Raw genomic sequence first — 13,132 nt, 5'->3', positions numbered from 1 at the left:
AGTAGAATTACGTCATTTCGGAAAATGGGAAAATTCTGATATGTGTACAATATCGCGAACTAGAGCCACAAGATGAATACTAAACGTCTATATTATGACTAAATAACGTTTGTCATCAACCGGACCCAATGAAAAAACCTACTATGATTAAGACTACCTACGTGTATAATATTGTTTGTTTTACAGCTGCCCTAATCTGCACTTGTAGAAACCAACGCAGTTCTATTTTAAGCACAACTTTAAATATAAATTACCATGAAATTATTCGATGCTTTATATATAAATTATCAAATAAAACATGGTAATATACCTAGTTATAGAAATACTTTTATACTTATTATCGCAGGATGTAGAGCGAACCGCAATCAATTTGCGAATACAAATGTTTTTTCCACACTCCTCTTTTAATCATTATGCAACAATAATAAATATGAGATACTTAATTAATTATTTTACCCATCTATATTAAACTCTACAAATATGAAAGGCTTAAGAGTTTGTTTATTTGGTTGAACGCGCTAATCTCAGGATTTGCCTACGCGTACGATTTGAAAATTTCTTTCAGTGTTTCATAGCGAGCGTTTATCGAGAAAAGCTATTGGCTATATATCACCACGTTAAGACCAATAAGAGCGTCGCAATGAAGTTAAAACTGCGGGGCACAGTTAGTCGTAACTCGTAAGTTCGTAACATAATGTAAGATTTACACAAATAACAAGGTCGTGTATTGCGTTTAGAAACCAACTTGCACTAGACGATAGAGATGGAAACTAGTCTTCCCTTAATAGCACTCATTGCATCAGTCGTTGATGAATAATAGATTTTCACATATTCAATGTTATGTGAATATGTCATCATATACATATACAAAATCACTGCCTCCAAATAAATATATGTTACTTATAGTATATTATTCACCTATTCCTATAAATCTTAGAGACTAGTTAGTCATCAGTTAAACGCCTAGATCAATAAATTATGATTGAAACTTTAAGTTATTTATTATATATGCTTCCAATCGAATGCAAAATAATAAGTACATAATATACAGCACAAATTTATATACTGTTGACTTTATTAACATATTAATATGGTAAGTATAAAAGAATGTGCACAGATTTAGTTTGCTATGCTACACTACGACACTTCGTCAGAGCATTATATTCAGCTAACATTTACGGAGATTTTTAAGTTACATATTTATTTTAAAAGAGTGTCGTGTTTAGCGACATTAGAAACTTATCAGCTGTGTAAGTAATTCTGTTTAAATGCAGTCGTGTATGTTTTAATTCAAACAAATGAATCATCAAGTCCACTACTTCAAACATCAAACAACACATCCATCATTTACCAACTTCAATTAACTCAATAATCAACGCAAACTTTCCCCTTACAAGTATGGGCAAATAATAAACACATCAAGATTACGATATATCATTTACCATTGAACTTTTCTATAGTTAATCCAGTCACGGAGCCATTCGTCCACGGAATACATAAAGCTATGGCAGGAAGTGGAGACGTGCTTGTATTCCTACTCCCGACCATTGTAACCATATTTAGACACCAGCTATGATATAAAACCCTCCGAACTTATAATTTATTCCTTGTTGGGATGCCTGTTATTTAACATTTGACAGCGATGCATTTCCCGTTTTAAAGTACCTAATACTGTGGTACAACAAAACATTGTGTGATAAACGTAGGGGAACAAATGACTGTTCAATTTAATAGTCTAGGATATTTAATTACTTAATAATGTGTTGTGAGTACACAATAATATTTACATTTTATAAAAAGATTAACTAACTGATATTAAATAAGGCAAACTTACAAATCAGACAAAAATTTCTGATGTCAATTAGATCCATAACAGGTCAACCGGGAAGTTTCAAACGGGAAAGGAATGAAATTGGCATTCTACACACGTAATTAGATAAATCTTTTTCAAAACAACTTCTAAACATTAATGAAGATTTATGTTCTTTGTAACGAAAATATTTCCAATACAAAGACAGAATATTAATTAAGACTGGAACGTGGAAGACACTAAAATTAACGATAATATAAATTATAGTATATTCAACTTCCAGGTACAGCACTCGTGATTCAGGGCAACACTTGAGAGTACTTTGTTTATGTACACATGATGCATCTTATTACTATGCACTCTGAAATCTGCTCAAAATAAACACATAGAGGATTTAATTTCACCAATTGATTTAATTGGATATAGTTGTAGAGATTTATCTTGTGCTTTATATCTCAAAAGATAAGACTTAACGGTATCAATTCAAAAATTGGGCAATATGTCAAAATCTTTTTGTAGGATATAGCATTAAGAGTCCCACTCGTACTGGGCCAGTTCTATCTTTACATTTCAAAAGATACACTTAACGGTATCACATTAAAAATTGGACAATATATCAAAATATTTTTGTAGGATATATTATGTATGTATTTAGAATCCCACTCAACAGTCCAGTTCTATGTAATTCATACCAAATCGCACTATCAACGACAGCTGTTGTTAACTTCCTCAACAAAGGGCTCGATAAAAACGCTTCCAGACTCCTACTCAAGATGTTAATTCGGATACATTTGTACAGTCAATGCGTACACTGCACTTTCGAAACGTCGCGTGGGCGTTAAGTGAATACTGGCTGGTGGCTTTACATCGTTGCAAATAATCTATATAATACTAGCTTCGACAAATAGCGATTGGTCTCGGCCCGGGCTGGATTAGGGTGTCTGTGTCGAATTGGAAATCGCGCCAATCATGCCGATTTGACTATTTAATTTCTACAACAAAGCGCTGCTGGATTAGGTCTTTGTTCAAAATTCAAGATATAATTATAGATTAAATATAGAATAGTAGAGATGTGGAGTAATATTGGCTTTGTTTAAATGATTGATTTATAAATGCCCTTTGCCGATTAATAAAGCTATTGATAATCACTTTTCCAACTCTACCAATAAGTCACCCGTCTTTATCTAGAGCTTGTAAGAAATGCCAGAAATCAAAACACTCAATTACAAGTGTGATCCATATACAAGGTGTTCGTTATAACCAGCTATTAGCAGCTAACTACCAACACATAGCTCAGTAAAACACAGTTAACATAACAAATTACATACATTAATCTCATCACGATTCAAGAGCAAAGATTACGCATCAATACATGCAGTTATTTGCATGCATATACCTGATTATATTCAACGCTGTGACAGTCGTATAATTATAACTGGCTTCGAATCCATATAAGGGTGTTCCCGTTCAGCAAATACGGTGCAATGAAACTCTGAATACCGTGATTAGGAACTCTGCATTGAGTGCATGACTGATAAAACGGCATTTGAAAACATCCTGTATACGGAAATGTTATTTGCAATATATATTATTTTGTAATTACTGTTTACATAGGTATTATGGACTAACATATATAGAATCTTCTTTTTAACGATAAAAAATATCTTAGTAATCAAAATAAACCATTAAATGTCGCTCCACACAAAGTTAGTAACAGAAATACCTATCACGATTTTAATCACAAAAAAAAAACTGAAAACGTAACCATCATAACTTCCTACAGACATATAAAAACCTTTCTTCAAACATCATAGTCCGGTGTTCATTACAAAACTGTCCACGACGTCTCAAGTATCAGTTTCCCGACACTCCTCTCATCATTATAAGCATTTATTTACGACTCTGTGACATATCAAAGCCGCCGACCGTGTAACATATTCAAAACATAACCCCGTCACCTCATAACCGTGCTCATAATATTGCAATTACGGAAGGGATTGGCCTACGAGACTCTTATTTATAGTGGATTTATTAAAGCCGGCGCCTTCTTCATATCTCTTAATATCAAGTATCAACTTTCGCTAAATGCATTCAGTACAAAGGTGAGTGTACAACACTATAAAATATTGTTTAGGAGCAGCATTATAACATTAATTTCTTATGTCTATTTTTCTTTACTTTACTTATAAAGGTTTTGTTTACAAACAACGCAGCTTCACTCGAGCGGTACTCGGATGTAAACTAGTGTATTATGCTTATCTATAAAATTCTGTCTATGTAACAAATTCCATTCCTCCAAACATTCTATCAAACTTTCACGTTTATTATATTAGTAGGAGTGTACACTATCCTTCATTTTTAATCGGAAGTTATAACAATGCTAATAAATTAATGTTTATTAGGTACCAATAAAGCGTCTAACAATTTCATACTAACAATTGTTCAGATGTAGGAGCCAAATTATACGTGAGATTAACATAGCAGAGGTGTTACGACATTGCTATTGTATTGTTAATACCGGTATGTTATTATGTACTTTAATTTTATTATCGTTAATTCCATGCGCTAACAACATTGAACAATTTAACAAGTTCTTGTGCAAATGAAACGTAAAATCTTCGTGTTTTATAAATATTTGCATTGAGAGTCATACTGAAGTAAGTGAAGGTAAATCATTTTAATTTGAATATTGACTTGAAATTTCTGTATTTTATATTTTTAAATATCTAAATAAAGCATCTTGTTCAAACATTCCTTAAAAATAACATACACACTACATCACGTTAATTCTGTGGTTACCGACAAAGCCCATGCATGATCCCTTGAAACAAACTTACATAGAGCTATAACTGAAAAATCATCTGACGACTTATCCAGCAAATTACCTTAACAGGCATATCATTCTCGACATATTTATTGAATAACGTCCATAAATCAACCGCCTACGAGTCCGCCACGGCATCAGAAGCGTGTTTGATCTGCAGTTCATTAGTATTCGTGTCTAGCCCCGGCATTATGTAAGCGAGCCTTGTAACATAGTGACATTGGCGATTTAGTAATCTTTGCAATGTTAACGCATGTTATGGCAATGTACATATGGACTGTGGGACTCAATCTTCGTATAAATCTACGTATTTATGGAGCAGATGTGAAATTAAATGTGTCATGAAATTGATCTTTGTTTGAATTATTTTTCATTCTTTAGGAACTATTACAGAATAATACTTATTAAAGTTACACCAAGTGAAATATTTGCAATGTTTTAAAATAGAACCTAAAAAATTAGACAAAGTAAACGCACATTGTTTTTAAATACATAATAGTTAAACAGAGAAATTGTTTTAACGTTCTGATTGTGCTAATTGTGTCCTTCATTGCATATTTTTCAACAGAAGGATACACAACTGAGAAACTAAACGTTATACAGGCTGTTCAATTACATATATCTCAAACTTATTACTTTTCACAGTTACGCAGCAAATACAAACGATCAATGTTTTGCCGCACATCTAGTTAAGCCCCATAGCGCACAATGCCGGTGGCCGCACATTTCTCGCACCGTATATGGAAACTCTAAGAATACGGTTTCACTACGAGATTACTAAAAGATCATCCCTGCAGGCTAACTATTTCGATTTTACACTATGGTGAAAGTGAAAATATAATTCTAGTAGGTGTTACCTATGGAAGGAACACAATTTTTTGGACAAACTACATCATCAGCATTTCTTCATAAATTTTCAATCCATATTCCTTTTTTAAAAGAAATAAGGATAAGGACATGAAAATATTTTAAAAGCATAACAATGTTTTAGTTTTTAAGGAGATAAAAATCGCCATTCTTTCCACATATTATGTGCGACAACATTCGCAAGCAAACATAGGTGGGTCAACTCGTTTCGGAGCGAGATAAGATTACTTGCTCTATTTCAACATCTGATATTTATACACGGCGTAACCCCTTTATCTGTAATCCTAGTAACAATAAAATACAATTAACTTAATAAACTGGACGGAATAGCCGTTCGGCATAGCGTGACTGCCTCTCTCCACATAAAGATATTTGAAATCGTGCAATCGATAAGAACTTATAGCAGTAATCAGTTGTTACCAAATGTGTAACGAAGCTAATATGCATTACTCACCTCTGAAGGCATTGGTTGAGACGATAGTTCACTCCATGGACGTAGAAGAGCGCGTTCGGTATCAGCTTCCTTGGCGGCGAAGCTTACACCATATCTTCTATACAGCGCAAGCTCGTAAAGCCTGCGCCAAGGGATGCCATCAGGTTTCTTCTTCCTAATACTTCCGCGTAGTGACGGTGTACGAACAAATGGATCGGTATGAACGCCATTTTTTGATGCACCACGCCACGGCGGTTTCGTACCATTTATATTATTTTTTCCATTTAATGTACCCCCCGAGCCTTTGCGAACAAGAGCAACTTTACTATGAGTGGGAGTTTTCTTTTTCTCATCAACACTTCCCGGACTAATTACATCATCTTCATAATTTAAGCCATCCGACTTTACTTCTTCTATAGTCACTGCAGCAGATTTTCGTCCTCGAAAACTGCCTCTCGAAGGAGTTCTAGTGAAAGTGTTTCTCCATTTTTCACCATCCACTTCATCATATAAAGCTACAACCGTATTGTCGTCCGCATAACGCATGCGAGCTGTTTTCATTAAAGATGCTCTCGTATTTTGCGTAAACAATCTCTCGCCTGGGCTAGTCAATTTTGTCTCTTGGCGGGCTTTAAATGTATTTTCTGAATCACTGTCACTATGCCCATCATACGAACTCGTGCTGTTGCTAAAACTCTTCGTAAATGACCCATTGCCATTTTTGGCCATACTACCGCTATTTTTAGCAGGATCCTGAATTTCTATTATACAATCATTTCTAAACGATTTTTTGGAGTGTAAACTTGTGTTAGAATCAGATTTTGCAAGAGGGCTGCTGACTTTGTTATCAACACATCCGTGTGCATGCGCTTTGCCAGTGCAATGCTTGTGAATCTTGGCTAGAGCTGCTAACGTTTTGGTTCCATTGGGCGATAATTCATCACCACCTCGCAACGACTGCTCAAAAGGTCCTTGTATGTGAAACATTTTTAATGCCACTGTATTACTTTTCTCACGCGGGCATTTCAATGGACTTCTGGCATTTTGCGAGATCAAAGTTCATTTTCTATCGATCTGATTGATCATGACAGTTCTAGTACACTGCGTAATAATGTATTCATGAAACGGTGTAGATCAGCGGTTAAATATTTAATAAGTCTCATTACTAACTAACGATTTGCTGTTATCGGTCGGTCAGTTCATGAATTCGCGTAAATTCAAATGTGCAATGTAATTTTGTTACGAACATTTGTTATAGGGCAAGGGCTATTGTCATTATAGTAACGATAATTGAATTAGATTAAAAGCAGTATGCTAAGGCAGAAATCCTTAAGTATGTTATACCTACAAAATTAGTTGCGTGCGCCGTATAGTTATATGTATATGCCCTGTATAGAAAGAATCTATGGAACGGTTGTCGAGTTACGGTTTTACGCGGTTAAAAAAAATGAAGCAATAAAATGTTGTAACTTGTAATTCTCATCACCATCAGATTAAGGTGACTAAATGTCTGCCTCCGCATTTGCTATGCCACGACGCAAGATACGTAAACACGTTCGCAGTTAATGTTGCATAATTCATCTTATTTATAATAATAATTCATTACTAGATACGAGATTTTATCCTATTATTAAAGCATTAACTTACGAGGAGCTAATACGTTTACTTCTGCGGAATTGATTACTTTGCATGCAATGAAATGTCAATTTAAAGTTTATTTGCGATTGGATATGATCTATAATCTTTGGCTCATCAAGTTATTAGCATATAACATCATACCCTGAGGCAGTAAAACAATGAGTACTACCTACAATCTACATGCAGGAATCTTTCCCAGTTTGCGCGTTCCATTCTACCTTTTCTGTCGTTCGAGATATTGTTAATTTGGTTATCACGTTATCAATATTTGAGCTGTTGTTATCAGTTTTAACTCGCATCTGACCGTGGGAATGAGGCTCCGCTCTCTTACGTATAATTTTCTTTCCACGTAAAAACAAACGATTTTTGCAAACAATGTCTACTAAATAGGGATTATAAATTGGACAGATGTAAAGGAAAACATTTCGTCGTTTTATAAATAACTGAACGAATTTGGCAACACTTAACGTTGGTTTAATTATGCATATTTGAACTGCCTCTATATAGTGCGAGCTATATTATTCAAACGTATTGGAAAAAGAAGTCAAATCGCCTAAATAAGATAACGGACAAAACTGATCCCACAAATTAAAACAAACTCGACAGAACATCCAAAACCACTTAACCGGCAACATTAATCTCCAAAAACTATATTAAAAGCCCGGCACAGTTCATATTTGTATACGTAAAGTTTATCTAAATGGTTGAACGCTTTTCGTTCGCTGGCCGTGTAAATAAAGTCTTAATACATGAACACAGAGTTACTCAACCGAATGCAAATTGGTCTAGCGACATAGATCCCACCTATTCGATAATATTGAAATTGTCATTACACAACGTACCACTGCGTACACACTGTATGAACTTTATCGAGGATAATAACTTAGAACAAACAGTTATTTGTATAGGCGATTACAATGATTCACGTATGATATACAGAATCATGATCATCAACATTGAGTTATCGCAAGACAAATAGAGCGAGCCTAATTATACAGGGAAATAATAACATTTAAACATAATGATAATAATATAAAGAACGTTAAATGGGAAACATGTTATTGTAAGCTTGAAACTTATCATGCAAAATTCGAGTTCTTTAATTGAATCGATAAAAAAAATGTGGCGCCAATTTCGAACTTATTTACTCATACAAATAGTATTCAGATTCACACAGAAAAAAATCAAAATATGCATTCTTCACAACAATATGAAGCCATTTAAACAATGGAAATCGCGCGTTAAAGAATGTACATATATAGTGACCTAAATACTTACCACCTACACTTAATCACTACACCGCATACGCCAAAGCTTCTCATGCATTGTAATAGTCAATTAGTTGTATTATTTACCTTGCATTTCGTAGTAATTAAATTGGGCTACATATAAGTGTTTGTTTTGCTCTTTGTTTATTATTGTGTTAAGATTACCTCGGCTCTTTTAGTCTTAAAAAGTTGGAGAAATAGAGATTGACAGAAGAGACAATAGTAATGTCTCTGACAAATTTTAAATCTGGTAGACTTGCAGAGCATTACTAGACCTTGTTTAACTAAATAAGGGCCGATTTTTCAATGCTTGGATAAAACTTATCCGTCCAATAAAGTATTACACGATAATATTATAATGTCACGTAAACTGTCAAATACGGGCAATTAGAATACGTTTTTAAAATGGTAGTTTTATACATTATTCGACGAATAAGTTTTATCCAAGCATTGAAAAATCGGCCCTAATAGCACCTACATGTGCTATCGTTATCCTACATAATATGATCGTTTATGAAGAATTTCTACAAACATGAACAACTCAGAGGAAACTTGGCGACCAAATTTTCGAAGGAAATTAACTTCTTTTAACAACATAATGAGCAGCGTAATCACGCTATTCATTAGATTTTAACAATTTATGCAGTTAGGAAACATCACATACAGTTAAAATATAACTTGTAACCAATACAACCCGTTTTCAGCCTCGCAGGCGGGTGAATTGGACAAGTTTCGTTTTGTCAAGTCAATTGCCGTTCGGTAAGTTGTAAATTGTTAATGGATAATTTTATTAATGATTTTCTTAAGCCATATTGATGATCTAGAGAGCCAAGCGCACTCAAACCAACCATTAGTTAACGTTATGTTCTGTACCTCGATTATTTATTCAAATTAATTTAAACTTTTTGGTATTACGTTAATCAAATATTATAATCGTGAATTTTACTACGTTTAAGGCAAGTGTTTACAGTTTAAACTCTGAAGTGGTATTATACATCGGCAATACTAAATTAAACAAAAAAAATATGCTTTGAATGGAGCAGAGTCTCCAATGCTAGTCCTAACGTTTTGGAACTCCGGTTGAAATTGTCTAAAACACGTTCCATAAAAATATACAATAACAGAGACAATAAATAAGACGTTTCCAATATCATTTACATAAGATGTACAAACACAAACCACAATGTATTGAAACGTAAGCCCGTGAGGTGACACCCAATGCGCCAAAACGCAAGATCAAGGTGACCGTCACCGCTTGATAATAATTATAATAATTATGTAATTAATTAATCACTTCATTACGAAGAGGCTTCGTTATCTTGTGATGCTGTTTTCGTCACGAATGCGGCACATTATCTCTCACTTGATATTGTTACTGATATTATAAGACTCGCTTGAATAGATACTAAAGGCTATATTTTTAACGATAAGCTCAAAACTTATACCCTAAAATCCTAAATTTTAACAGACTTGCTATCTTAGTGTTAATCAATAATTCTTTCTAGTATAAGAAAACAATGTATATTGCAAATGTTAAAATATTGAACTAGTTTGTCCCTAACCAAAGAAATATGTATAACCTTAAAAACAATTAGCGTATATCGATACTGCCGGTTTTTCATATATTATAGTTTCATTCGTGCGAAATTTATTATATAAATTGTCTTGCTAGTACTTTGATATATAAGTACCTATTCGCATACTTAAGGAAGTTTGATACTTGAAGTTTGTGCGAATTTTCCACCAAAATTTTAAGCAACTTGCCGATAAACATAACAAGAAGTAATTAACAGTATTAACACCAATTATTTCTTGTTAATGTTTCTTTAATAGTTATTGTTATGTGAAAAAAAGATAAGCCTTTCTCGATACTAAGAAAATATTGCTGTAAAAACACTAAATTTAGAGGACAGGTGTAGGACCTTCGGCGGACACGTTTTGTACAGAATAAAAATAACATTTGGATAATATATTCAACGGTCGACATCGGAATATAAGGACGCTGTCACAAATCTGCGTTACTCAAATTTAGGTATCTAACGTCGCCACGTGGTTCGCGGGAACATCACGCTCACGTAAAAGACGTAAACATAGCGCATTCCATTTTATAGACCATCTTCATACTTGATATTATTTTTTTTTTTTATATTTTTATTGAAATTGATTCCAGAAGATTACTGGGAACTTTAAAAATGCATTTTGTTACTATTATTAGTACGATCCTTATAAGTATTTTAGTGTATTCAACCAACTTAAAAAAGTGTGACTATTTTACAACAATTTCAATATGAATTGTATTATTGTATACAATATCGAAGCTTTTTAAGAAATGTATAAAATACTTTTTTAAGAATTATTATCATACATAATATTATGTTACCGGCAATATATTAAACCCGGCATTGTATGCAATTCTTAGTAAATGTATGTTATTTCGAGAAACAGTCGGAATGAAATAAATTAAATTCGTTACCACACATTCACATTACCTATATCTTTAAATCTGAACTTTTCCTAAGTAGCAAACACATTTGCAAATGTGGGTGGTTTTTGGGGTAGCTATTAACCAATATGAGGTCAAAACTAAAATCCAAGATGGCGCCGACGAAAATTTGAAATCTTTTCGTCATGGGTGTCATTTTCAAGGAGTTGGAGTCGCTATTAATCAATATGAGGTCAAATCTAAAATCCAAAATGGCGCCGACGACAATTTGACATCATTTCGTCACGGGTGTCATTTTCATGGTTTTTGGGGTAGCTATTAACCAATATGAGGTCAAAACTAAAATCCAAAATGGCGCCGACAAAAATTTTATATATTTTCTTCATGGGTGTCATTTTTATGGTTATTGGGGTAACTATTAACGAATATGAGGTCAAAACTAAAATCCAAGATGGCGCCGACAAAAATTTTATATATTTTCTTCATGGATGTCATTTTCATGGTTATTGGGGTAGCTATTAACCAATATGAGGTCAAAACTATAATCCAAGATGGCGCCGACGAAAATTTTACATATTTTCGTCATGGGTGTCATTTTCATGGTTATTGGGGTATCTATTAACCAATATGAGGTCAAAACTAAAATCCAAGATGGCGCCGACGAAAATTTTACATCTTTTCGACACTGGTGTCATTTTCATGGTTTTTGGGGTAGCTATTAACCAACATGAGGTCAAAACTAAAATCGAAGATGGTGTCGACGAAACTTTACATCTTTTCGGCATGGGTGTCATTTTCAAAGTTTTTGAGACAGCTATTACCAAATCCCCAATGTAACCGTCGATAATTAGGTATATTTTTCTTACTCCTTTAAAGTAAACTTAAATAAAATAACAAAAACGTTAACAACCACAGTTTTGTAGAAAGTCTTAAAAAAAAAACAATTTTAAAGAACATTGAAATGCATATTTAGAAATTTAATATAAAACGCAACTCTGTGGCAATAATGTTAATATTCTGACAGATATTATTAACTTTAAATATATTCTTTAAATATATTCGCTAAACTTTATTTAAAAAAAAGTTTATCTAAAACATTTTAACAAAGAGAATAAAATAAAAAAGAACGTGTGTGCCGAGAAAACGTGTCAGGAGTGAAACTTCTTGGGCGAGATTCATAGATACCAAAATCGCCGCCTTGCTCCATAACGCGACAGTATTACCATGACGCCATCTTGAAATTCGACGACCATCTTGGATTTTAGTTTTGACCTCATATTCGTTAATAGCTACCCCAAAAACCATGAAAATGACACCCATCACGAAAAATGTCAAATTTTCGTCAGCGCCATCTTGGATTATAGTTTTGACCTCATATTCGTTAATAGCTATCCCAAAAACCATGAAAATGACACCCATGATGAAAAGATGTCAAATTTTTCGTCGGCGCCATCTTGGATTTTAGTTTTGACTTCAAATTGGTTAATAGCTACCCCAAAAATCATGAAAATGACACCCATGACGAAAAGATGTAAAATTTTTGTCGGCGCCATCTTGGATTATAGTTTTGACCTCATATTCGTTAATAGCTACCCCAAAAACCATGAAAATGACACCCATGACGAAAAGATGTAAAATTTTCGTCGGCGCCATCTTGGATTTCAGTTTTGACCTCATATTGGTTAATAGCTACCCCAAAAACCATGAAAATGACACCCATGACGAAAAGATGTAAAATTTTTGTCGGCGCCATCTTGGATTATAGTTTTGACCTCATATTCGTTAATAGCTACCCCAAAAACCATGAAAATGACACCTATGACGAAAAGATGTAAAATTTTCGTCGGCG

At 33.7% G+C, this 13,132-nt stretch overlaps 1 protein-coding gene across 3 annotated transcripts in view; it reads right to left on the bottom strand.

Moving 5' to 3' along the window:
* Window positions 1–13,132, bottom strand: part of LOC123700220 (unconventional myosin-XVIIIa) — a 162,767-nt gene that overhangs the window by 111,578 nt on the left and 38,057 nt on the right. For 2 of the 3 annotated variants that reach the window (XM_045647371.1, XM_045647370.1), the window contains exon 2: window positions 5,956–7,035. The exons of the other annotated variant lie outside the window; for it this stretch is intronic. In XM_045647371.1, coding sequence (XP_045503327.1) covers window positions 5,956–6,921 — 966 coding nt within the window. In that variant the 5' untranslated portion in view covers window positions 6,922–7,035. The remainder of the gene's footprint in view (window positions 1–5,955; window positions 7,036–13,132) is intronic. 3 annotated transcript variants of the gene reach the window in all.

Source organism: Colias croceus, chromosome 19 (assembly GCF_905220415.1).
Source record: "Colias croceus chromosome 19, ilColCroc2.1".
Taxonomy (NCBI): domain Eukaryota; kingdom Metazoa; phylum Arthropoda; class Insecta; order Lepidoptera; family Pieridae; genus Colias; species Colias croceus.
This window is presented reverse-complemented; position numbering and strand designations above follow the sequence as displayed.